The sequence below is a fragment of the Polypterus senegalus genome, chromosome 17 (assembly GCF_016835505.1).
Source record: "Polypterus senegalus isolate Bchr_013 chromosome 17, ASM1683550v1, whole genome shotgun sequence".
Lineage (NCBI taxonomy): Eukaryota > Metazoa > Chordata > Cladistia > Polypteriformes > Polypteridae > Polypterus > Polypterus senegalus.
Window position 1 is genome coordinate 91,872,222 of NC_053170.1, and position 27,027 is coordinate 91,899,248.

Genomic DNA, 27,027 nt, shown 5'->3' on the forward strand with positions numbered 1-27,027 from the left:
CCCCGGCCATGTGGATCGGCGGTTTAACATCAAGGCGCCGCCGGACGCTTGCAGCAGAATGGATGAGAGCGGCTCCGAGAACCTGACCTCCCCGAGTCCCGGATCGGCGGACGAGCTAATCATTTCTTCCACGTTCGGGACGTTACTTTCTTTCATGTACGTGGTTGGGGTGTCCGGAAACGTGTACACTTTAACCGTTATGTGCCACTCGATGCGGTTCGCTGCCTCCATGTACATTTCAATTATCAACCTGGCGCTGGCCGACCTCCTCTACCTGTCCACGATCCCCTTCATAGTATGTACCTACTTCTTAAAAGACTGGTACTTTGGAGACATTGGATGCAAGATCTTATTCAGCTTAGATCTTTTTACCATGCATGCCAGTATTTTCACCCTGACGGTGATGTGCACTGAACGCTACCTGGCCGTCACCAAGCCCCTGGACACAGTGCAAAGGTCCAAGGGCTACAGAAAGGCCACGGCAGGAGCCGTGTGGCTACTATCTTTGCTGCTTACCTTACCCATGATGATAATGGTCAATCTGCAGGAGACGCGGGGTGGAAGCGGCGTGAAAAGGATGTGCGCGCCCACCTGGGGACCCGAGGCGTACAAGATATACCTGACAGTCCTGTTTAGCACCAGCATTATCTCACCTGGCTTCATTATAGGCTACCTGTATACCAAACTGGCCCGCACGTATCTGGAGTCCCAAAGAAACGCTCTCTCCAAGAAAGGGAGCCGGCGCTCTCCGAAGCAGAAAGTCCTGCTCATGATCTTCACCATCGTGCTGGTGTTCTGGGCGTGCTTTCTACCTTTCTGGATCTGGCAGCTGCTGCGACTTTACAGCAGATCGCTTCAGCTGGCGTCTCACACTCAGACGTGCATTAACTATTTGGTCACCTGCCTCACCTACAGCAACAGCTGCATCAACCCCTTCCTCTACACCCTCCTGACCAAAAACTACCGCGAGTACCTGAAGAACCGCCACCGCAGCTTCTACAAGTACACGTCCTCGTTCAAGAGACGCACGCCGAGCCTTCAGTCGTCCTTCGGCAAGTCCTCCAGCAATCAGTACGAGTTCCCGTCCGAGCTCCTGGTCATGGGCCAGCTAAAGGCGCAGGGCTGAGTGGCCACGGAGCCCGACATCAACCGGTGAGACCGCAGTTGTTCTAGCGGGAGGAAAAAAGCGAGGGGGCTTATTATATAGGCGATTTATCAGTTAGATGTCTGGTAGGTGCAATCCGGGTGGTAATCGTGGAAATGTTGACTCATTTATTTAGCTTACTGCTTTATCCCCAGTGTGCGTAGTTTTGGAGTCCTGGCTATGCATTTTCGCCTTGGGAATCAATCATATAGTATATCTACCATATGGTACCTTTAATAATCTGTGCATCTATTGTTGTATAGTGCCTTTCATCTCTCTATCTATGTAGCGACCTTTTTATCAATCGATCTGGGAAATGTTATATAGTGCCTTTCACTTCTATCTCCCAGTTGTACATAGTGACCATTTCTGTTTATCTGTGTAATGTTATATGATGCCTTTTTAAAATCTATGTAGCGTTATAGTACCATTCCTATCTACGGTATCTGTTATATAATGCCTCTTTGTATCTCATATGGTATTGTTTGTTTATCTGTAAAATAAGGACATTTCATCTTCATCTATAGTATGCTTGATTGATTATTAGCCAATTGATTAACCAAATTAGAATTTGTTTTTCTTTCATGCTTTATATTTAAGAGCTTGTTAGACTGGTCCAGGGCAGCACAATGGTGCAGTGGTTTGCAGTAAAGAGACCGGGGGTCCGTGTTCCTTCCTTGCATAAAATCCGCACATTTCCCCCGGGCGTGCTCGAGTTTCCTTCCACCGTCCAAAGACATGCAGGTTAAGTGAACTGGCCATGCTAAATGTGTGTGTTCACCCCATCCAGGGGTGCCTTACGCCCACTGACTGCGGGCATGGGCCCCAGCTGCCCTGCGACACTGCCCTGGATTAGCGGCTTATATACATACATATATATATTATACACACACATAAATATATATATATATATATATATATATATATAATATACTGCTCAAAAGAATTAAAGGAACACTTTTTAATCAGAGTATAGCATAAAGTCAATGAAACTTATGGGATATTAATCTGGTCAGTTAAGTAGCAGAGGGGTTGTTAATCAGTTTCAGCTGCTGTGGTGTTAATGAAATTAACAACAGATGCACTAGAGGGCAACAATGAGATGACCCCAAAACAGGAATGGTTTAACAGGTGGAGGCCACTGACATTTTTCCCTCCTCATCTTTTCTGACTGTTTCTTCACTAGTTTTGCATTTGGCTACAGTCAGTGTCACTACTGGTAGCATGAGGCGATACCTGGACCCTACAGAGGTTGCACAGGTAGTCCAACTTCTCCAGGATGGCACATCAATACGTGTCATTGCCAGAAGGTTTGCTGTGTCTCCCTGCACAGTCTCAAGGGCATGGAGGAGATTCTAGGAGACAAGCAGTTACTCTAGGAGAGCTGGAGAGGGCCATAGAAGGTCCATAACCCATCAGCAGGACCAGTATCTGCTCCTTTGGGCAAGGAGGAACAGGATGAGCACTGCCAGAGCCCTACAAAATGACCTCCAGCAGGCCACTGGTGTGAATGTCTCTGACCAAACAACCAGAAAGACTTCATGAGGGTGACCCAAGGGCCCCATGTCCTCTAATGGGCCCTGAGCTCACTGCCCAGCAGCATGCAGCTCGATTGGCATTCGCCATAGAATACCAGAATTGGCAGATGCACCACTGGTGCCCTGTGCTTTTACAGATGAGAGCAGGTTCACCCTGAGCACGTGACAGAAGTGAAAGGGTCTGGAGAAGCCATGGAGAACATTATGCTGCCTGTAACATCATTCAGCATGAGCAGTTTGGTGGTGGGTTAATGATTGTCTGGGGAGGCATATCCATGGAGGGTCACACAGACCGCTACAGGCTTGACAAAGGCACCTTGGCTGCCATTAGGTATCAGGATGAAATCCTTGGACCCATTGTCAGACCCTATGCTGGTACAGTGGCTCCTGGTGCACGACAATTCCTGGCCTCATGTGGTGAGAGTATGCAGGCAGTTCCTGGAGGATGAAGGAATTGATACCATTGACTGGCCACCACACTTTCCTGACCTAAATCCAATAGAACACCTCTGGGACATTATGTTTTGGTCCATCCAATGCCACCAGGTTGCACCTCAGACTGTCCAGGAGCTCAGTGATGCCCTGGTCCAGATCTGGGAGGAGATCCCCACAACACCATCTGTCATCTCATTAGAAGCATGCACCGATGTTGTCAGGCATGTATACAAGAACACAGGGGCCATACAAAGTGCTGCGTACAATTTTGAGTTGCTGCAATTAAATTTTGGCAAAATGGACTAGCCTGCCACATAATTTTTTCACTCTGATTTTTGGGGCGTCTTTGAATTCAGGGCTCTGTAGGTTGATCATTTTCATTTCCATCAAACGATGTGGCATCCTTTCGTTCCTAACACATTACCCAGTCTATATCAGTATAGATATCCAGGAGGATTTCTTTTTCCCATTGAGATCTGATGTGTTTTCAAAGTGTTCCTTTAATTTTTTGAGCAGTTTATATATATATATATATATATATATATACACACACACATACACACACATATATACACACATATATACACACATATACAGGGTGGCCCACGAAAAAGTAGCCCGCCTTCCTGCCAGAGTGGCGCGCCGATTGACTACCCTCATCACAAAAGCTGTGTAGACGTAGTGCAAATGTGTGCGTACGAGCTGAGCGACGTATTCCATTCCTCAAAGAATCATTTTCAGCACTTTCTGTAAAGAGTGAGTAAAGATTTTTGCATTTCAAGTTCTTTCTTTATGGAAGGGCACCTTTTTTCGCCAGGGAGGCGGGCTACTTTTTCGTGGGCCACCCTGTATATACACACATACACATACATATATACTGTAGATATACACATTTATATACACACATACATATATAGATATACACATTTATATACACACATACATATATACTGTAGATATACACATTTATATACACACACCTTGAATCCTGGGTTTGTCAAGACCACTACAGGAAACTTGATTTTAATTTTAGTTTTTTTCTTTTTTTTGTGTAATGTTCTTCACTTTTCTTGTCATAGTTCCCCACATATTTGTATGTTAGTAATATCAAATGATTATATCTGCATTCAATCACAGCCTTGTTAAAATATATTTGAGATTCTAGAGGAAAAGATCACAGCATTCCCCTTGTAGTGCTGACGGCACTCTGAGAGTACGTGAACAAACGTCTGTGGCCTCAGTTTAAGGCCTCCAAACAGGTGGAAAGTTAACATGTAAGATAAGAATGTGTTCAGGGTGACCCAGATGTGTGTTTTGGGAACTGTGGGACGGTGGTTACTGCTACTGCCCACACAGGACATTCGCCATTGTTCAATTAGCGCTTTAAGTGTATATTTCAGACACATTTTCAGAGTGACACTTGAAGTCAGAAGTTTCCATACACTTCGGGTGAATTCTTTAAAAGTCACTTGTTAAGCCCTCCACAGATTTTATACTCGCCAGCTACACATTTGGCTTATTGCAGCGTTTCTCAACCTTTAAGTATTTGCGACCCGAGTTTTCATAACAGTTTTAATTGTGCCCCCCTAACATTTTTTTGAAATGTAGATGCATGTTTTATTACACCTACTTAACTTTTATCGCCATTTATCTAACTCTATATTTATTGTTCTAGTATCAGAATGTAGTTTTGGTTTCATTCTTGTAACCCTAACCCTAACCCTAACCCCGCTAGGAGGGCTCGCCCCACAGGTTGAGAACCGCTGGCTTATTGTGTACGACACCTGCTTTGTGCTGGGCAAGTCATTTTTTGCAGCAATGCTCACCGACTTCCGAGTATTTTCACTTTTTATTGACTCTTATCACAATTCCAGTGGGTCACAAGTTTACAGACACTTTGTTAATATTTGGTAGTTTTGCTTTTTAAATTGTTTAACTTGAACCTAACATTTTGGGGTCCCCTTCCACAAGCTTGAATTGTGGTCCATTCCTCCAGACAGAACTGGTGTAACTGGGAGAGGCTCGTAGGCCTCCTCGTTTGCACACACATTTTCAATCGGATTGAGGTCAGGGCTTTGTGATGGCCACTCCAATAGCTTGTTGTCCTTAAGCCATTTTGCTGCAGCTTTGTACGTCTGCTTGGGGTGAAGACCCATCTGTGACTGAGCTCCAACTTGTTTGCCGATCTCTTGAGATGTTGCTGCAGTTTATCTAACCTCATTTTCCTGCTTCATGATGCCACCTGTTTCATGAAGTACCTTCTGCAGCAAAGCAACACCACAAAATGACGGTCCCACCACCATGCTTGTCGGTTGGGATGGTGTTCTTTGGCTTGCAAACCTCACCGTTTTTCCTCCAAACGTAGCGATGGTCATTATGGTCACACAGTTTGATCTTGGATTCATCAGACCAGAGGACATTTCTCCAGAAGATACGATCATTGTCACCATGTGCCATGGCTTCTTTTTATAGCAGCTTTGGAGCAGTGGCTTCTTCCTTGTCTACCTGTGTTCTCCAGCGTCTTCACAAGGTCCTTTGCTGTTGTTCTGGGATTCATTTGCACTTTTTGTGCCAAACTCCATTCTTTTCTAGGAGACCGAATGCTTCTCCTTCCTGAGCAGTACGATGGCTATGTGGTCCCATGGGGTTTATACTTGCGTATTATTGTTTGTACAGATAAACGTAAAATCTTCAGGCGTTTGGAAATTGCTCCCAATGGTCAACCCAAATTTTTTTTTCTGAGGTCTTGGCTGATTTCTTTTGATTTTCCCATTATGTCCAGCAAAGAGGCAGTGAGGCTGATGGTAGGCCTTAACATCCATCCACATGTTGACTCCAGTCAGGCTAAATGGCCATCACAAGCTAACTGTCTTAATTGCCTAAAGGCTTGGCACCATTTTCTGGAAATTTCCAAGCTATTTCAAGGCACAGTTAGCAAAGTGTCTGTAAACGTGTGACCCACTTGTGATGCAGTGAAGAAAAAGTGAAAATACTCTGAGGTCTGTGAACATAGCCGGGGTTTCACTCTGCACAAAGTAAGGGGCCACACGTGTAGCTTATTAGTATTAAAATGTGTGGAGGGTTATAAAATGAGTTTTAAAGAATTCACCCGAAGTGTACGGAAACCTCATCTGTGTCCGCTTTTATTACAGTCCTCTGATTCTTTTATACACACACACAGACAGAGAGATTGGTCAGCTTGTAGACTTGCCTCCAGCTCAGATCAGGCAGCTCATGAAATGCAGCAGGCAACCAGAGGTGGGGGGATTGGCGATGCTAAACTGGCACAAGGGTGTGTGTGTGCCAGCGTGTCCACCCTGTGATAGACTGGTACTCTGCTGAACACTTTGAGTAGTGAGAAAAGCGCTATATAAATGCAAATAATTAAGGGCCTTGCTCAAGGGCCCAACAGAGCAGAGTCCCATTTGGCATTTATGGGATTCGAACCGGCAACCTTCCGACTGCCAGTGCAGATCCCTAACCTAACGTCTCAACTGGAGAATGCGGGCAATGATCCTGCTACCTCTTGCACACTCATGACCCTGCTCAGTACAAGTGGGCTTAGAAAATGGATGAATGGATGTAACTTTACAATCATGTATGAATAAAGGAATGAATGAACGAATGAACGACTGTAATTAGGACGGATGTAAATAGAATACCCTGTGATGGACTGGTGTGCTCCCCAGGGCTCATTCGTGCCTTGATGAGATCCATCCATCCATCCATCTCTTCCCTATCTGTCTACCCATCACTAGAGCCAGCTATCATACTGCTGCTGGATTATGTGAATTTCCCCTTGGGATTAATAAAGTATCTATCTATCTATCTATCTATCTATCTATCTATCTATCTATCGTATAGTGCCTTTCATATCTCTATCTATCTATCTATCTATCGTATAGTGCCTTTCATATCTATCTATTTATTATATAGTGCCTATCTATCTATCTATCTATCTATCCTGCCTACTATGCTAAAATTAAAATAAATTAAAATCTATCTATCATCCATTCATCACTCAATCACTCCATTTGTTCATCTATATCCCCTACACTTACTATCATCCAACCATCACTGTGTTCATTTATTCATCCATCATTTACTCAATTGCTCACTCACTTTACCATTCATCCACAATGTTAATTAATCCCTTCATCATTTACTCATTCAGTTTATGCATCCATCAAATTCTTCACTCACTCTGTTCACTTATTCACCCATCAGTCACTCACACTTAAATCAATCCGTCCATGGTTACCTCACTCACTCACTCACCATATTCATTCATCCAGTCATTCACTCGCTACCTCAATCAGTCCATTAATCTATCCATCACTCACTCACTATTTCCATTTATCTATCCACCATTCACTCATCCTCATGTGTCCATTCACCTGTCACTAATTCTTGGTCTATCCATCCCTCCCTCCCACACTAATTTTTTTTCCTCTCTCTCTCTCTCTCCATCCATCACTTCCTCAGTCATTCGACTCAGCCATCGCTCATTCACTGGCTCCACTGCTCCATTTACTTAGCCTGCCTGTCGCTAGCACCATCCACACTTCCACCATTTAGACCAGCCATTCCTCGTTCACTTGGTCCATCTGTCCGTCCGTCCGTCCCTCTCTCGTCGGACTGCATGTATAAGTCACCTGGTCTACACAACACAAACACCAAGAAGTGTCTGGACTGAGCCGGTAAAACACTACACAACATGTCCACGTCCAGACACTAATGCTTGACAGTCGCCATCACTGCTAAGTCAGATAACCCTCCCTAACCCTAACCATCATGTAACGGTGATTTAGGAGGACGACACACGAGGAACGCCTTGAAGTGGGCGTTTTGTGAAAGATGCAAATGACTGGGGGTGTCCTGTAACAGGACTGGTTATGGTGTGCAATTTGATTGGATGTCTGCAGCTCAACTCTTTCTGGCACAAACTCGTCAAACACACAAACGAATTAAAGAGAGATTACAAAAAAAAAAAATGGATGAAAGAGTGCGAGAGTCAACCTTCTTAATTAGATGGCAAACCTGGCACTTCCCTCAATTTGGTTCCAAGTTTGCAAGTCCAATTCAGGACTCTGGAGGTCGGGAGGCAGAAAAAATAGCAATACAGACGGCTATTGAGATCGACGCTTAATCAGTGGTGATCAGCTTGTGACGACCCAGAAGGACCAAGCAGAACAGCAGATTATCCACAGAGGCTCAGTGCTCTTACCAGGCTGATAGGCCACCCATTTACATTTATGGCTGACACCTTTATCCAAGACGGCATACGACATTGATGATACAATTGGTTCCATTTCTTTTGGTTTTCCAGTTTGCGCACAGGCAGGTGAAGTGACTCGCTCAGGGTCACACCGAGTCAGTGGTGGCATTTGAACCGACAGCCTCAGGGTCTGAAGTCCAAAGCCTTAACCACCACACCACACCACAGGGATTCTCTGCCACTGCTCCAGTTACGTCTTTGTATTCGAGATAGTGATGTATGCCTCTGCTTCTTTAGTCTTAGTCACACAATGCGATCAAATCAAAATGCTTAACTCTCACTACAACAAAAAAGAACAGAAAGAAAAAATCAAAAAGTGACATCTTCTGAGAAAGCTATTGATTTTCTCTCACTATTTTCAGGGCCATTTCATTTCAAATGCTTTTTCAGATGTGAATCAATTTCTCCTGGAGTTTCACCAAAAGAACTGCTGTGTGGTCTGTAATGACTTCTATGACAAGACAGCTGGCAGGTGAAGTAGAATGGAGCCCAAAAGATGACACTAGAGGGCGCTGCAGAGTAGTAGCGGTCAACTAACAGACAATGTAGAGAATAAGAAAGGACAGAGAAGACGTGGGGGTTTAGGAGGCACACTCCACAATGGCTTCCTCGAAGTGGCCCCCCACTTCAGGGTCTGCAGAGCAGTGGGGCCAATGGGAGAACCGTGGAAAAATAAAAAAAAGACTATAAGGGGAATGGGCATGGGGAGAATATAAGAGCCTGCTGAGGTACAAAGAAGTGCCACAAACTCAGACTGGTGCCTGACGCTAACCATAAAGCAGCTTTCACCGTCTATTCTCTGCATTTAGCCATGTTATATAGCACTTGTCATATCTATTATATAGTAGCTTTCAGATCTTATCCTGCCTACTATACTAAAGTTATCTATCTGTTATACAGTATAGTGCCTTTCATATCTATCTATCTAATCATGCCGACTATGCTAAAGTTATCTATCTGTTATATAGTGCCTTTCACATCTATCTATCTAATCATGCCTACTATACTAAAGTTATCTATCTGTCTGTTATATAGTGCCTTTCACATATATCTTATCCTGCCTACTACACTAAAGTTATCTATCTGTTATATAGTGCCTTTCACATCTATCTATCTAATCCTGCCTACTATACTAACATTAAAATCTACCTCAGATAGCAGGATACAATGATAGGCAGTAAGAGTTGCTATAAGACACAGAGAGTTTGATCGATCGATTTACAAATCAAATCTGTGCCAAGCTTCCCAGAGTGTCAGCGTTCTGATCGCACAAAGATGAAAGTGTTGGCAGATTCTGAGATACTAAAGGAGTTAATGTTGTGACACCACCTCACATCACAAGGGGCAGATGCTGCTGTGTTTCAGGCCCACAAACGAGTGTCCAGTCATAATGAGATACACTACATGGTGTTAGAAGCAGGGGGTCAAGACTACAGGGTAGCGGCAATTGTACGGACGACGAGATCAGGATTCTGATTTCCGTCTCAGTCTAGTTGCAGGTATAATTATGTGGTAGTAATAGTAGTAGCAGCAGCATTACTCTCTTTGACTTGTTTTTATCTTGATCACTGTTGCCTTTGAATTGCTTGGTCCAGTGGCTTTACTCCTTCTTGTTTATATTTTAACTTGCTTTGTAAGTTGACTTGGATGACGGCATCTGCTAAATACTAATAACAACAACCTCAGTGCACAACACTAACCAGAGACACAAAAGGTCCAATTTAGAATGATTCACACTAAATAGTGAGAGGGGTCGGAGCTAAGCAGACACACAATCTGATGCTCGATGCCAACCAGATATGCAAACCAGTACCTGACACACAAAAGCAAGACACAGATTACAATACAGCAAGGGCATGGCAGACACCGACACTCGGAACTACCCAGACATGCCAAATGACGGCCACTGCTGACCAGAAAACCAAAATAAATGGCAGAGAACAATCAGATACTCAGAACAGTGGCAGAAACAGATGAGTATGTGATGAGATATACCAACCACTGCCCTGTGGTAACATGGCACACAGCCCAATGGTAGAATTTACCAGATATTCTTGTATCTAGCTTGTTAGATGGCACTTTTCATGTCTGTTTAATATAGACAGCAAAGACAGGGAGTGAAAGGTGCAAAATGATAGATTGATAAATATGAAAGGCACTATATAATAGATTATAATTTTAGTATAGTAGGCAGGATAAGAGATAGATATGAAAGGCACTATATAATAGATTTTAATGTTAGTATAGTAGGCAGGATAAGAGATAGATAGATATGAAAGGCACTATATAATAGATTTTAATTTTAGTATAGTAGGCAGGATAAGAGAGGTAGATAGATATGAAAGGCACTATATAATGCCTAGACAGATGAAGGCACACATCAAATCAGTTGCCAGCTCCCCAGAGTGTCAGCATTTTGATCGCACAAAGATGGACGTAATGGCAGATTCTGAGACTAAAGCAGTTAATGTTGTGATGCCACCTCACAGACATCACTAGCGGCAGATGCTTCTCTCTTCTTTTTTTATTTATTTATTTTTTGTTTTTCAACCCATCCACAGGGTGACCAGCGGTGGCCCTTAGCATCCCAGCATGGCACCATTTTCTGTGACTGGCACCTTGATTGCTAATCGGAAGTCCCTCAGGTGACCGTTTTGGGTTAATTTGAGGTTTTTCTCTATGAAGGCCTGATATTAAACACCTCAGCCATCAATTAATAATCAGAATGACTGCATGAGCAAAAAGCACGATTGAGCGACTTTCCGGCTCTGATGCCAGCGCACAGGCACATCCCGCAGGTTTCCGCTGTCTTAGTAATCGCTGAACAGTGTGCTGCTGCTGCTGCTGCAGGTCTTCCGTTTCAGACAACAACAACAGAAAAGTAGAAACGGAGCCAATTTTTTGTGTTATTGGTCGATGTGAGGGAACTCGTTGGCCGCCATTTTAACAGGACCCTCAGTGCCGCTTTGTGTCTCCCTACACAGTCCAAGAAATATCTATGAGTATCTGACATAAAGAAGCCGCCAACCCTGGACAGTGTGCCAGTCCATCACAGGGCACATTCACTTAACATGCACACACCGGACTACAGGACAGGACCCTTGCAGACACACAGAGAACATTCAAACTCCTCACAGGATTGGCCAAAAACAGAATCTGTGCTGCTCGAGCTGCGAGGCAGCGGTGCTTTTCTGGAGCCAGCCAGCCATTTGTGAAAGTGCTTATTTCAGGGTGCCATTGCATGGAGTCGGGTCTTCTTTTAACACCATCAGGAGTTAAAATAGAAATAACCCCGGGATGCAGCGTCACTCCAACACAGCGTACCGTCAGCCATGTTCACTCACACTGAAGTTTCCAGGTAAAGTCTTTGGGATGTGGAAGGAAGTCAATCACACAGGCACAGGCAGAAAGTGCAAACTGCCCACAGACGGTTCAAGGGCTGGGACTTAAAACAAGGACTCCAGAAGTGCGGTGCTAATCGCTGCACCACCAAGTCTTCTAAAAAATATACCTCCAGCTAAATGTGTAGATTTAAGCCACCCGCCACCCTTAAGAGACAGGACCACCCAGAGCATGGCCAGGACTGTTGGCACAGGTCTACCAGTCACTCAAAGGCCGTCTCGTATGTGACCATATAGTCATCGGTCGAACTGAAGCAGCTCACGTCAGCCCGCCAGTGTGAACTCGCTATCTGGTCAATCGCCTGCCCACCTGCCCAAGACCACTGCACTCTAACCTCTGGTAGGGCCGCCTGCTGCTTGACCCGAGGGCGGTCAGGTCATTCACACCGTACACAAAAGAACATTTGCTTTTCACGCACGTTTGACTGGCCATGTGGGCAACTTTAGTCTGGGAATCTGGATTCAGATCTCCGCCGAGTCGCCGTCTGTGTGGAGTCCGCACGTTCTCCCTGGATCCTTAGCTTTCTGCTCACATCAAACCGACAGGCAGGCTGGGCTAATGGGCGACTCTTAAAGTTGTTCAGTGTGCCCTTTAATAGACGGTGCCATTGGCACAGCTGGGGGTGTTGTGAACTTCCCCTTGGGATTAATAAAGTATCTTATCTATTATGGGTTTGAATCCCCTCATTGATCATAGCCAGAATTATCATTCATGTACTTTATCAATCCCCCCCTGAAATGAATTCCTGCCCAAGCCCCTGTCCAGATTAAATCTGTCCTCCTATATCGATGCACACAGGATATTCTCCAGACCCCCATGATCCTTAACTGGACTAAGCAGGTGCTTGAATTGTTCTTAGTGGCGGTGCAATAGCTAGCCCTCCATGGCTTACAGAACACGCTCATAGAGACCACTTTAATCCAGTGCAGTGTCTAAGGAGCCTGGAGCCTATCCCAGCAGCAATGGTCACAGGGAAAGGAGGAGTCCTGGACACCCAGCATGCCAGTTTACTGCACTGGCCACCCATCGACAAGGCCGGGTAGGAATCCCCAGTCAACCTAAACCGGCAACTCTTTGGAAATCCGGGAGAGAGACTGGAAAATGGAGGACACAGGAGCAGACTGCAGCGCTCGGTCAGATTTCCACAGTGGGCTAAAAGCACCACAAGCTCACCACAAGCCCACCGCCGGACGTGTCATCTACCAAATTAGATTAGGCGATTAGTCAGCTTGGCTGTATAAAAAAATAAAATCCTTCCCTTTCACCCACCCGGGTTCGCTTCCCGGGTCCTCCCAGCGTGGAGTCTGCATGTTCTCCCCGTGTCTGCGTGGGTTTCCTCCCACAGTCCAAAGACACGCAGGTGAGGTGGACTGGCGATCCTAAATTGTGCTTGGTGTGTGTGTGTGCCCTGTGGTGGGCTGGCACCCTGCCTGGGGTTTGTTTCCTGCCTTGCGCCCTGTGTGGGCTGGGATTGGCTCCTGTGACCCCTGTGGCACACTCGCCATCTTCTGGCAGCCAGTGGTAGTACACACATTATTATACAGGCTGAGCTTTACATAATCACCATGGCTTACAGGTGGGTTCCAAGCCCCCTAAGGCTATGACTGCACTCATACATTTTCATTTAAAAACGACATATTTAAACAAAAATGATATCTGTCCACATTAGCATTTTCAGGTCATCTACAAAAGTGTCTGCCCAAGCCAAAATGACTGAAAGCGCATCTGATCTAGCTGTTCGCCTACACTGGGCATACATGCCTGGGTAGAAACAGTGCTTGAAGGGAGCGGTGAGGCAGTCAGAACTGGAAGATTTGTCTTTTATGAATTTACAGTACGCAGCACTCCAACTGTCCCAAACTCAGTTCAGTTACATAGAGATAAACAACAGCACATGATCTGTGGAAAGCAATTCCCGTGTGCTGGAATATATGGCTGAAGTGTGGGTGAGTGGGTGCCCAGTCAGGGGGCATGAGGCGTCGTAATGACGGGAGTCAAGTCAAGGGCGGGCTGCACAATAAACCCCAGCCAACCTGAGCGTGATTACAGTCGGTGCTTTCTAAAGTCTACACTTTCAAACGTCCAGGGGGCATTTTAAGAAGTACGCAGCGTTTTTAAAAGTCTGTGCTTTAATCCTTTTGGCCCTGGCATCCTATTACTAGTACATAGATAGATATAGATATAGATATATATATAGATATATTGCAGCTGTTTTTGTACAGCACAGGTACAGGTGTAAAGCATCTATTATTAAGTACTATTAGCGCAGACTGGAGAGACTGGCATACAGCCCGGGAAACACGGAAGTGAAAATGGACACTTCTGGACTGTGCGCACCACTTTCAGTTTTATTTCTTCAAGAAGACTGAAGTATTGGGCAGCCACCCTCTTTAATAAAACCCTTGTGTGCGTCCAGGTGTCCGTGTGTGTCTTCTGGTGAAGTGCGCATGTGCAGGGCCATACGGCTCGTGTTCAGTCTCTTCCTGTGCATTCCCTGTGTGTGCAGACAGACAGACAGACAGACACACACACAGGCGCACGCGTGCATTGTTGCAATGTTACTTTTCTTGGTTGTTTATTAAATTACAGATTTTTCAAATGTTAATTTTTTTCCCTGTGCTTAAAACTCATTAAAAAAGGTGTTTTTAGCGAGCGGTCGTAAGGCTATAGCGTGAACTCTTGCAGTGTTAGTTTTCTCTGTTATTCAAGGTTTTTACATTTAGTTTACTATTACGCTGTGCATTCAATGGTATAATTAACGATATTTGTGCTTAAAATCTTAAAATATATATATTTACATACAGTTCATACAATCTGGAACGGATTAATTGTATTTACATACAGTCCTATGGGGGAAATTACTTCGGTTCCATTGTATTACTGTCTGATAAAATTACAGGCATTTTACAAAAATACAAACCATTATTACTGAGAGAGAAAATTAAAGGCACACAATACAGTGACGCATATTACAGCTACATATAAGGTCCCTGCCACTTAATATCGACTGTTCATACTAATGTTTATGACTACTGTTATTGTAACGGGCTTAATGTCTAGTCTTTATATACAATACGCTGCCGTGGCCGTCCATTTGTCTGTCCAGGATTTTAACTCACATTTGGTACACGTATTCTACGTGACGTCTACTGTCCGCTTTCGGGGTGATGACTGACCTCCAAGGTTATTCCTCTTTTTATTTTATTTTATTGTAGAATCAACTCTCGCCAGCTGCCTGTGGGGTGCCCGAGTGGCACATGTGTACGGGCGTCGTTCTCATCCCCACCACCTTCGCCGTCACTTCCCCTCCCTCTTCATATCTTAAATCATTCTTGAGGCAGATTGAAGACTTAAGTGCCAGCTTAAGTGAGAAATTAAAGAAAACGTACAAAGTAACTGCGACACAAACACTTAATTAGTTTTAACGGAAAAAGACGCCAATGAAAGAAGAGAAGAAGCAGACTGATAGGGTGGAGAGATGAAGAGCTGCTCAGGAAACAGCAAGCGCATCAACCTCTGAGCAAACGAGTGCTAAACGTACAGAGAAAGAGGAGGAAGACTAGGAATGCGCAGGTCAAGTGTATTCACTGCACGTTCTCATGCACTGCGCCGTTACTGGCTGTATAATAATAATAATGATGATACTTTTTTTTTTTTTCATTTTTTGAGTTTCCTAGACACCTCAAGGGTAGAATATCTCACAAAATAACTTTTCCCATAAAAAACAGAAAATCCAAGACCAAAAGGGTTAAACGCACTGAGTAGTGCGGACAAAAGGAGAAAACGGGGGCGAAGGTCTGAGTTGAAAATATCGCAGTGAGGGTGCAACCCGAGGCCAGTGCCACTGCAGCCCCAACTTTAGCAGCGCCATCTGCTGACTTTTACGAACATGGACGCTTTTCTCATATGGTGTCACCTACTGCCACCTGCAGGCGCTCAGCGGTAGTACATATCTGCTGGATTAAATTGCCCTGCATAGATCCACGTGGTTGCGGCCTGTCGACGGCCTTCAGTTCGGTTTGGTTTTGTTTTTTTTTTCACTCGACCCGCTTAACTCAGTTAAGAATAGAGAGGAGCCAGCGAGAAATGGGCACAGGGCAGTAACCAAATAGTAACAGAATTGCAGCATCTCATAGGGCACAACCACATCTATGTGCAATCAAAGTCAGAGTCAGGGTCCCTGGGTAATGATGATGCCACCTCCACTGAGACAGTGCCAGGAAGCTCTGGGTACTTCATGACTGTGTCATCCAGACTTTAATTCACAGTTGAATGTTTCACCATGTGCTAAAAAAAAACCCCTGCAGGTCTACGTTTGGCAGCGCCAACTACTGGCTGCGCTCAGGCTGGTCATCTCACACTTCTGGTTGTAAACTGTAGTAGTAAACGTCTCGCACAGAATGGCTGCCTGCCGATTGTCTGTGATGGTGCACATAAATCCATTTGCCCGGCGTGGCGCTGTATCAAAGTGGCATCCAGAATTCCCCTTCCATTTCCACTGTGGATTAACAGCAGGGCATTTCAAGCTTTGGCAGTGGCATCTGCCACGTGCCCTGAGGCCGGTCATTCCCGCTGTGTGGACTATAAAATGAGCTTTTCACAGAATTGCCGTCAGCTGCTTCTCAGTGGAAGTACATATTAAATAAAATGCCCTGCATGGCTCTGCTTGGTGGGAGGGCGACTTCTGCTATGATCTGTTGGTCCTGCAGTCCTATCTTTGGCAGCGCCATCTGTTGGCAGTGCTCAGGTTCTGCTGTACTAGTCTTTCGCTGAAATGCTGCCAGCTGCTTCTCTGTGGTGGTACACATGAATTACTCGGATCTACATGGCACTGTGACTTTCAGAGTCCCACCCCTCCTTGTAGTTCCACTTTGTAGATCTAGCTTTGGCAGTGCCATCTGCCACGTGCCCTGCGGCCGGTCATTCCTGCTTTGTGGGCGCATAAAGTGTGTTTTTCACAGAAGTGCTATCCACTGGTTCTCAGGGGAAGTTTAAATTAAGTAAAGGGTCCTGCAGGGCTCAGTTTGACTGGCTTGATCTACTAGCACTGTGGGACATTGGCACTGCAGTCCTACCATGGCAGCGCCATCTGCTGGCTGACTGAAAATACAAAATTGGTCTCTTTGGCAGAACAGGTAAAACGCTAATATGGACCAAAAACATGCGATGTATGGCAAAATAACTTAGAGCAAGATCATTCATGCAATAAGAAATAATGGAGAATGGTGTGATGGACTGAACCTCCCAGATTTCCCCCTTTAACTTTGTAAGCTAAAAGTACAATCAAATGCGATAATAAATAAATATGTTTAAAAAACAAGTAAACTACGGTTAATCAGAGTCAGTTAAAGAAGCATTTCTTACCTTGAGAAGGCAAAGGGACATCCTTGGTGCCGCTGGAGTCCTTAAGGTGGGCGCTGTGCTCAGATTGGTGGAGTCGCCGTGAGTGGGATCATCACAATTGACGTCGTCTGTTCCTGAACAAGCTTCAAAAACGCGTTGCGGAGCTTTTATTGACTTAAAATGACGTCGTTAGTTCACTTTTATTTCAGCTTTATATTACGCTTTCTGTCGTCTGCCAGGCTTTACTGTAGGTAATGGATCAGCGGGCACGAGGCTCCCAGTAACGCTCAAGATGAAGCTGAAGGAGGCGCAGCAGCTTTGGCATCAGGCTTGCGACTCCAGTTTGGATTTTCTGGCCCCGACCCCTGCATGGTTAGCAGTTTATTGGAATTGTTTGTTCAGAGGTTTGCCTTTGTATATATTTTTGTTTCGTTTCTGCTTTTTTTTTTTGTAATGCCTGATATAATTATCTCGATAAATTTGCGAATATTAAAGGAACTTTGTTTTGTTTTCGGGTCAGCTTTAGTTTTTTTTTTTTTTATATCTGCTCTCGTCTTCCCTTTTCTCGACATTTTCCTCTTTCGCTATTTTAAAGCCAATGTTTGGGCCTAGGCTGGCCTGAAGCCTGCTGCCATGAGTGGTGAGGCCTACTCTGGAGCCAAACTAAGGTCAAGGTCTTGTCTGGCTGCTGGTTTTGAGGCCTGTGTAACAGTTTGGATGGATTCCCATGATAGCGAGTCCCCGGTAACTTGCAACTCTGACGCCATTACGAGAGCTTGCGATGAGAATTTGGAAGAGACGCGTAAAAGAAGAAAATACAACCTCTCCCTCTCTCGAGCTAAAGCTGAAAAAACTGAATGGATTACTTGAGGTTTTATGGAATGTTTTTCTGCTTTAAGACTTTTGAACATTCCCCAATGCTTTTTAAATGGGAGACTGTGAAATTCAAAAACTTTGTACGGTGGACTCAATGCAAAATTCCAAATTTCCTCACAAGTGTTGCAGATTTCAGTAAAATCTACCAATGAACAGCCCGACTGCCGGACGTGAACAGGACAGTTGGCTCTTTTGTTTTCCACCTCCAAGTGGACATCCATCCCAGTTTAACGCGTTGGCAGTAGTGGCGCCACTATTGATGCTCTTGGCTGACCAGAACACACACGGTTGACATATTTTAGAGGTGTGGATGTAATTTGACCAAAACTGTACGATGTGCCCCCGATGACGATGCGGGTTCTCGCTCCATGCTCCCCACTGCCTTTTTCATCTGAGCCGTGGACCCCCACTATACCACATTCCTCCCCCCTTAAGCCCCAGTTGCATGGGAAGGCTCCACACCAGCTACCAACCCTGTGCAACTCCCAGCCCAGGTCCACAGCTCGGCCACACCACCGCTGCACTAAAACCAATAAATAATAAAAGCACAAAAACCAACCCAAGCCCCCTTTGTAAAAACAGGACATTAAAAGAATAAGAACTTTAAAATGACAATAAAAGCAATCAACAAATAAATGTCCATTAAAAAGCTCAGTCCTCCTCCGGCTTGGGGTCCGGTCCGTGGGTTCTTTTAACAGTCTGGCACCGATCACCCGCTTGCTGCTCTGTCTCTTGCTGTTCAGCCCCCACTGCCAGCTCATCCCACCGCTGCCACCATTTGCAAAAATGCGGGTTCTCGCTCCGCTCCATGCCCCCACTGCCTTTTTGGGAGGCTTCTTCATCTGAGCTGTGGAGCCGCTATAGACCCCCCCAAAGCCACTGGTGATTATCCCCATCAGTGCTGGCTATTTTGCTCTTTAACGTTCATTACGCCCGCGTGACTGAATGATGGCAATCAACATCTAACAGACATTTGGAATTCTCTCCGCACAGCCTTTCTGATCACCACCTTTTATCCACCTAGTAGGCATAGGGCCCAACTCCCCGGACGGCAACGCACTTCAGAATTTCTCCATGTGCCGCTGTGGGACGTACGCTTGACTGTCAAAGTGAGAACTTCATCAAGAATGAGACGGACCCAAAACGCCAACTCATGCCGGTCCAATCAAATGGAACAACACGGCGGTGATCAAAGCCCAACATAAAAGACAAATGAGAACTGCTTTTTAACAGTTCGCCTCTGAGATTTTCATCAGTGAAGAGACCATCTTCCTGGCATAGAAATGGAATCGTGTCTCCGAGCGGTTAACACGTTTCAGACTTAAACAGGCCTGACCTGTCACACTGCAGAGGCTTAGCTCGTCTTAATGACGGCCACCGGGCAGCACCCTGCCAACTGCTGAAAGCCCCAGTCTCTCTGGCAGGCCTTTGGTGGTCCCACAGACGCGCGCCCTCATAGACATTTCGTGCACATCCTCCGTGAGGTCAAATCTGACCCATTGCAGTGTCTGCTCATGAATTCACTCGGGCTTGCGCCACACATTCCCCCTGATAGAGCAGTAGCAGTGAGGCCTGGTATTCCAGAACAGCCTTCTCTGCCCTCCTTTATCCTTGTGGTCTTCTTTCTTGCTTTAACATCCTTTTTATTATTTCTTTTTTTTTCTGTTTAGGGTTTCATTTGTGTTATGTGTTTTCTGGTATTCTTGTGTAAAATAGTTTTTGGACCCTTAAGACAATCTTCTCACGAAGCCACGTTGTTTCTCACGGATGCTGCTGCCATTTTGTGCAGTGTTGTAGCGGTTGCTATGGCGTTGTGAAGGGTGACCTCCTGGGTTGTGCTGCCCGAGTCACTGGGGCATGAAGGGCAGCTCCTGTCTGGACTCTCTGGTTTAACAAAACACCTGTTTTGTACTCTTACTTTTTAATGTATTTATTTATTTTTCTTTTTGACAAACACATAATCAGAATAGTCGCTTTGAGTGAACTTCTGAGCAGAGACCGGTGGAGTGGCTGGACAGGCCGCTGATGACTCCTCTCTTCACTCTCATTTCAGGTCCTAGGACCCGGGTCACATCTCCTGTCTTCTCTGACTCAGCATACACAATGCAAACCCCCCTTTGCACTGGCCTTATAACGTCTGTAGACTTCGCATACTGCCCTCTAGTGGTGACACCATGTAACTCACACTAACATCTGAATTGATTTCCTAATTAGCTACTGAGGTTTATTCATTGACTGAACTCTTACTGCATCTCTCATAATATCGCAAGCCCCCCCAGATAGTTCATAGATAATTTAAGTATGCAAGTTTAACTCATGATAAATAAATAAGATCATTAGAAGGCAGGACCCTGGGCTTCAATCAGGAGTGAGAAAATAGTCCAAGTGAAGCCACATGATCATAATGGGGTAGAGAAAGCAGGAAGGCAAACGAGAGCCAAATCAAATAAAAACCAGAGACGTTCATCACAAGTCACTGTCAAAAAGTCCCAACACTACAGTCTTCTTGGGAGGACATCTCAGCGTCCGCCATCACTAATGATAAGGGGGCTGAGAGTTTTAGGAAAGAGGTCTAACATGTAGGTGTTAGAAGCTGTGCACCAGCATCTCTTGTAGGTGGGCCACGATAACACAATACTGAATGTGACAGTGACGGGCAGGCTATGGTTACAAAATGGTGGCAACCAACCAACCCCCCAAAAAAAAAAAAAAAACACGTAAAGGAATCATTAAAAACCTGGAATTATTATTCAAAAGCGAGGGGTCCATCACATTAATTGCGCCAAACTCCTCTACTTCTCTGCTCAGGAGGTGCAAGAAATACCACAAAGCAGCAGACGACAGCAACAGACTGCCATGATGAGGTTGCTGGGCTCCCTCTCTGTGACAGGCTGAGGACCTCAGGTTAGACTTGAACGTGTTGCCTTGGGCATCTAGTACAGTAAAGATGCCAGCTGGGCACCTCTTACAAGCCACACAGCACAATCCCTCAGAAACACCTGAGAAAGAGCTTAGAGGACGTGGCTGAGGAAAGGCAGGCAGGCAGGCCTGTTGTGTCGTGTGACATGGCTGGACTTCACTTGGTGGGCGCTTTACTGGCCCTATGAAGCTTTTGAAATGGCAGCTGATCTGACGGGAGACGTCAGAAGAAGTTATTGTTTGTAAGGCGATTGGCGCCGTGTATGTCTGCCTGTGGTACTGGGCATCTGCTGAAGGAAAGTGAAAGATAGGCAGAGAGGCATCAAGAGAGCCCTTCTGCTTCACTGAATTAATTACTCTGTAAAGCCAAGGCGTGCTTTGGGCATGGGAGGCAGTAAGCTGGTACAGGGTACATGTCACAGGCACATGGCACCTCCAAGTGTTTTTATCCACAGACTTGTGCTCATTTAAAGGCCCCTCTGTGACAACACAATTGGAATATTGAAAGGAGATGAGGCGCAACGCCATGAGGAAGAAATAGGAAGCCGTGCCACCCTAGACACTGAAGTGCCCGGCCTCCTATTAACCAAAACAGTTACTTTTATTCGCTGTCTGGATGCAGACACGGGCCGATCCACTATGACTTCTAAGTCAAGTTTCAGGCGCCTCCATCGTTTAGTCAGATCTCACAATTTTTACTCGCAGTGTGCCAAACTTAACATTTACTGACATTAAAGTTGAATTCTTTCTGGGTCCTTCTGCACCGACTCTGCTCACAGGGGGGTAACCCGCCATTCTGCCTGTTGGAAGTCACCACCGCCAGAGTCAGCCAAGAGTGCCATTTTGTGGTCTCTGCCATTCTGACGCATTTAAAAGGCCAGCAGAGACTCCATGCACCCCCAGCCGAGTGTCAGCCGCCAGTTTCTCCATTATTAAGAACAACAGAAATCTCTGCAGTGTGAAGGACTGACACACGGACCCTCAACGCCGAGTGCCACGCTTGCATCACCAGGCAACAGCAGCTCAATCCCCTCTGTCATTACAACATTTTATAGATGCGCCGCCAGCCAATATGCTGCTTTGAAGTTTGACGCGCTTCGTTTTCCTTGTCGGAGAATCGCGGCACTGGATTGTCAGCATAATAACACGTTTATCTTTCCGATTGCGTTGCCTCAAATTGCCAAATCCCATCACTCCCCAGAGCAGAGGTCAGTGCTTGGACCTTAAAAGTCACTTCCATAATAAGAAAAGAAAAAAGAACAAAAGACAACGACCCAACATCATAAGCATAATATAAGCTTACACGAGCGATGGCATAAAGCAAACCCAAGAGAAACATTTACACCGATTAGAGTCACGCCTCTGGTAATACGCCGTTTTCTTTTCTTATTTAGATAGATAGATAGATAGATAGATACTTTATTAATCCCAAGGGGAAATTCCCATACTCCAGTAGCAGCATACTGTTAAAGAACAATATTAAATTAATGAGTGATAACAATGCAGGTATAACAGACAATAACTTTGTATCATGTTAACGTTTTCCCCCAGTGGAACTGAAGAGTCGCATAGTGTGGGGTCTCCTCAGTCTGTCAGTGGAGCAGGATGATGACAGCAGTCTGTCTCTGAAGCTGCTCCTCTGTCTGGAGATGATCCTGTTCAGTGGATTCTTCATGATTGACAGGAGTCTGCTCAGCGACCGTCGCTCTGCCACAGATGTCAAACTGTCCAGCTCTGTGCCTACAATAGAGCCTGCCTTCCTCACCAGTTTGTTCAGGTGTGAGGCGTCCCTCTTCTTTATGCTGCCTCCCCAGCACACCACCGCGTAGAAGATGGCGCTCACCACAACCGTCTGGTAGAACATCTGCAGCATCTTATTGCAAATGTTGAAGGATGCCAGCCTTCTAAGGAAGTATAGTCGGCTCTGTCCTCTCTTGCACAGACCATCAGTATTGGCCAGTCCAGTCCAGTTTATCATCCAGTTACAAATAAATGTTCAATCCATGTAAAGTGCCATCCGCTTTCTTGTGCTAATGAAGGTTGCAGTACATAAAAACTTGAACTCATTCACTCTCCCAAACACGAGACAGTGTTGTGCGATAGCCCAGGTCATTTGAAAGTGTGAACTGGAATCCTGCATATGCTGACACTTCTTTGTCTTGTCCTGTTTGTGTTTTAATTTGAATTCTAATTTTTATTTGCACTTCATGTTGTTACACTGTGGACCCTGAGCTTCACAATTTCGTCTATCTGTATACTTGTATGAGTGGGTGCAGACATATAAATATCTGGGAGTGCAGCTGGATGACAAATTGGACTGGACTACCAATACTGATGCTCTGTGTAAGAAAGGTCAGAGCCGACTATACTTTCTTAGAAGGCTGGCGTCCTTCAACATCTGTAATAAGATGCTGCAGATGTTCTATCAGACGGTTGTGGCGAGTGCCCTCTTCTGTACTGGGGAGGCAGCATAAAGAAGGAGGACGCCTCACGCCTGGACAAACTGGTGAGGAAGGCAGACTCTATTGTAGGCACGGAGCTGGACAGTTTGACATCCGTGGCAGAGTGACGGGCTGAGCAGACTCCTGTCATTCATGGAGAATCCACTGCATCCACTGAACAGGATCATCTCCAGACAGAGGAGCAGCTTCAGCGACAGACTGAGGAGATCGTTCCTCCCCCACACTATGCGACTCTTCAGTCCCACCCGGGGGAGTAAATGCTAACATTACTCAGTTATTGTCTGCTTTTTCATTTTTTTTTTAATTTTATTACTATTTAATATTGTTTCTTTGTATCAGTATGCTGCTGCTGGATTATGTGAATTTCCCCTTGGGATTAATAAAGTATCTATCTATCTATCTTGTATATGGCTGAGATGACAAAGTTCGTCTTGACTTTGATGGATGGCCCTCCAGCGCGATGGGGGGTCCTGTGTTGCTCATAGCCCTCTGGTTGCTGCCCTGCTTCCACTGCGTCTCCAGCTCTGACGCGAGGTTTTGGATGTTCCCCAAGTCAAGGCGCTGCAGCTTTGAGGACAGATGTTGCATTTTTCCATTTGAAAGCATTAACTGAGCTAATCATACTGACCAGAATGGTTTTCACTTTTCCTTGCAGCTGTAAATTAAGCTCATTCAACATGTTGGTCAGATCGGGGGAAAAAAATGCCAAGTCTAGCGGCCATTGATCGTTATTAAGTTGCTTGTATTCTGCATGTTTAATGATGAGGAGAAACTCCTTTTTCTCCGGTCAGGGTATTGAAATCTCAGCAGGAATTTCTCCCTAGCCATCTGCCTCAATGAAGGCATCTTCTATCATCTCTTCATCTTGGAAGGACTTCTTATGCTTAATGATCAAGTGACTCACCTGGAACGATGCTTCGGTGTGTCTGCCTTTTGCTTTTGAATTCAGCCGAGTGAAAAATGACGGCTGTCCAATTTAACTGCGATTTTAGTTCCCTCTCCTTTCTCTTTCTCAGATCGCTTTTTGGAAGGAAGTCAGTTTCGTAGTTTTTATGAACAGTTCGAACGGGCCTTTCCACATTTTCCTTCTTTGGAATAGCAGTGATAGATTGACAGATTAGTCGATATAAATTGGAAGGCTAACTAGATCACTTAGATAGCCGGAGTTTTGCAGTAGCTCGCGTGTCTGATCGTGTGTGCAGGATGACCAGTGTGTTAGAAGAGAAGAGCTCTCAGACTGGCCACCCTGTATGTCCATCAAGTGGCAAATGTCATAGGGAGGATATATGATAGACTAACGTTTAAAAAAAAAAAATTTTTTTGAATGCAACGTGATCGACTTGCACTACCTTTGTGATCTACTGGTCGATCGCGATCGATGTATTGGGCACCCCTGATTTAAACGTTTGTACAGCAGCTGTCCTTTTGTCTCACAATACGTTAAAAGTGTCTCTGAGAAAATCATGAATCGTCTCCTTCCAAGCCTACCAAGATTTTTTATAACAGAGAGATATGTAAACGTTTCTGAAAACTTGTTTTCGCTTTGTCATCATGGATTATTGAGTGTGGACGGAGGGGCAGAAACAACATTTTATTTAATAGAAAACACAAACTCACCTGATCTTCCCATTACATTCGTTTCCACTTCCGCCATTGTGCTCCCCAGCACTTGAAGTCTTCTGGAAAGACACCCTGAGGAAAAACTCCAACACAGTTAGTAATGCATGGCGGAGGATCGGAGAGTCTGAATGTGGACGATACGTTTACTTCTCATTTAAAACTCTTCCTACCTTGAGCTTTGAAGTCGGCACCTTCAGTCGATGTGCTTACCCCAAGACCACCCCAAATGTGTGATGGAAAGTTCAGGTTTGTCCTCCTCCTCCTCTCATTTTTAACATCTTTTTGGTGTTGGTTTGTCATGTGGTGGGGGTGGCAATGCGCTGTATCAGTGATCTGGAGATGTAGGTCGACTTCTCACCCCAAGTGCGATCTCCCCAATCCCCTCAAGTGAGAGGATTCACCCACCTGCTCAGCTCGTCACCCAGACTGCGTACCTGAAATGCCCTCCCTAATGCTACCACCTTGTGGCTGCAAACAGCCTTTATCATTATAGAGGGTCCAAAGTTAACCAAAGAGACCACCCGAGTATGACCACACCCTACCTGATCGCCCGATAGATGAATGTTTACTTAGAGGTCCCTGCAGTGTTGCTGCTCATCGCCTCAGCTGTCCTGATCACCGCCAGGATTGGTGCTTGGGAGTCGGGGTTTGAGGGGTGCTGCCAACCTTGTGATCTCAGCTATCCCGTCACTGGCAGGGTTACAAGTTACTCAGAGAGGCATTTCAGTCACCACTAGCAGGGCCAGGGCTAATCAAAGCTGCCAAGCTTGGGGCCTCAGTCACCAGCACCACCAGCACCAGAGTCAGCTCTTCTTAGAGTGCCACATTTAAAAGGCCAACAGAGACTCCATGCACTCCAGCCGAGTGTCAGCAGCCAGTATCTCCATTATTAAGAACAACAGAAATCGCTGCATTTTGAAGGTCCCACCTTCTCACCCCCAGTGCGATGTCCCTATTCCCCTCAAGTCAGAGATTCACCCACCTGCTGAGCCTGACACAATACATACTGTATATTAAATGGACGATTTTGGAGAATTTAAACCAAATGGCAGCAAGAGAAACCAAGCAAGAACTTGTCATGGTGCAGCCCAGGTGAGCAGCACAAGTGGGTTTTCTGCAAGCCCACTGCAGGGCCTCCTGTGTTCTCACATGAACTTTCAGGGGACGTTGCTGACAGACTCTCACCCAGACAGCTGGCACCTGCAACACAATTTCAGAGGGACAGATGGGCAGTAAGAGTAGTTTGCCAACTGCTACCTCAATTGGCACGCGGTATTCCAAAGACACCGTGTGGATGATGACGTCACGTGACATGGCAGCATTCCACAAAAGCCCTGGGGGTCACACTGTTTTCCATTAAGAATACGAAAGATGCCACCCACGTTTTAAAAAGAAAACATTTTATTAAAAAAATAGAAATAAAAAAAAAAAACAAAACCAAACCTACCCTGCAGCTCATGTAACCACCCCCCCACTCAATACCTATGGTCAGTTTTCAATGTCCATCTTCTGAATCAGTCGTACTTCAAAGGCCATTGACAGTAAAGCTGCACTCTTTCTTTATTCTTGAATTTCAGATGTTCCAGAAAAGGACAGCATGGCTGCCTATGTGAGCGTGGGGTCAGAGATGGCGTGTGTGGGGTCACAGGTGAAGGACACTGTGATGGCAAACCGAGTCCCCCAGCTGACCTTTTCTACGCGATGCAGATTTTCTGAACCGGAGCTGAAGAAAGAAACTCGACCTACAAAAGAAGACAGAAGATACCACAGTGTCAGAGGGGACAGCATCAGGACGTTCCAACAGGGTTCTGCTCTGTCGCTCTGAATGAGGTCGCTTATTATTACTGTTCTTATTTTTGGAGTGCAGACTGCAGTCTAATTCATGCCCTGCTCTTGACATTTCATAACAGAGGTGGTACACAAAACTACGACACTCGTAATGGTTCAAAGAAATGAAAATGGAACACAATGGAGGACAGACGCAGATCAGGTCAGAGAAAACCACACATG

At 45.4% G+C, this 27,027-nt stretch overlaps 3 protein-coding genes across 3 annotated transcripts in view; 1 reads left to right on the forward strand and 2 right to left on the reverse strand.

Moving 5' to 3' along the window:
* The window catches only part of zgc:161969 (uncharacterized protein LOC569044 homolog), a 42,899-nt gene extending 42,355 nt beyond the window's left edge, over positions 1-544 (reverse strand). The window contains exon 1 of the mRNA XM_039740740.1: positions 517-544. Coding sequence (XP_039596674.1) covers positions 517-525 — 9 coding nt within the window. The 5' untranslated portion in view covers positions 526-544. The remainder of the gene's footprint in view (positions 1-516) is intronic.
* LOC120518135 (urotensin-2 receptor) lies at positions 1-26,675 on the forward strand. The gene is made up of 2 exons (XM_039740745.1): positions 1-1,152; positions 26,595-26,675. The coding sequence occupies exon 1, from the start codon at positions 59-61 to the stop codon at positions 1,124-1,126; it is 1,068 nt and encodes a 355-aa protein (XP_039596679.1). The 5' UTR covers positions 1-58; the 3' UTR covers positions 1,127-1,152; positions 26,595-26,675.
* uts2r2 (urotensin-2 receptor 2) overlaps positions 26,397-27,027 on the reverse strand; it is a 99,232-nt gene continuing 98,601 nt past the window's right edge. The window contains exon 9 of the mRNA XM_039740746.1: positions 26,397-26,759. Coding sequence (XP_039596680.1) covers positions 26,623-26,759 — 137 coding nt within the window. The 3' untranslated portion in view covers positions 26,397-26,622. The remainder of the gene's footprint in view (positions 26,760-27,027) is intronic.

Excerpts from the sequence above, each read along its gene's own strand:
- LOC120518135 (XM_039740745.1), top strand. The coding sequence starts at position 59 with ATGGATGAGAGCGGCTCCGAGAACCTGACCTCCCCGAGTCCCGGATCG.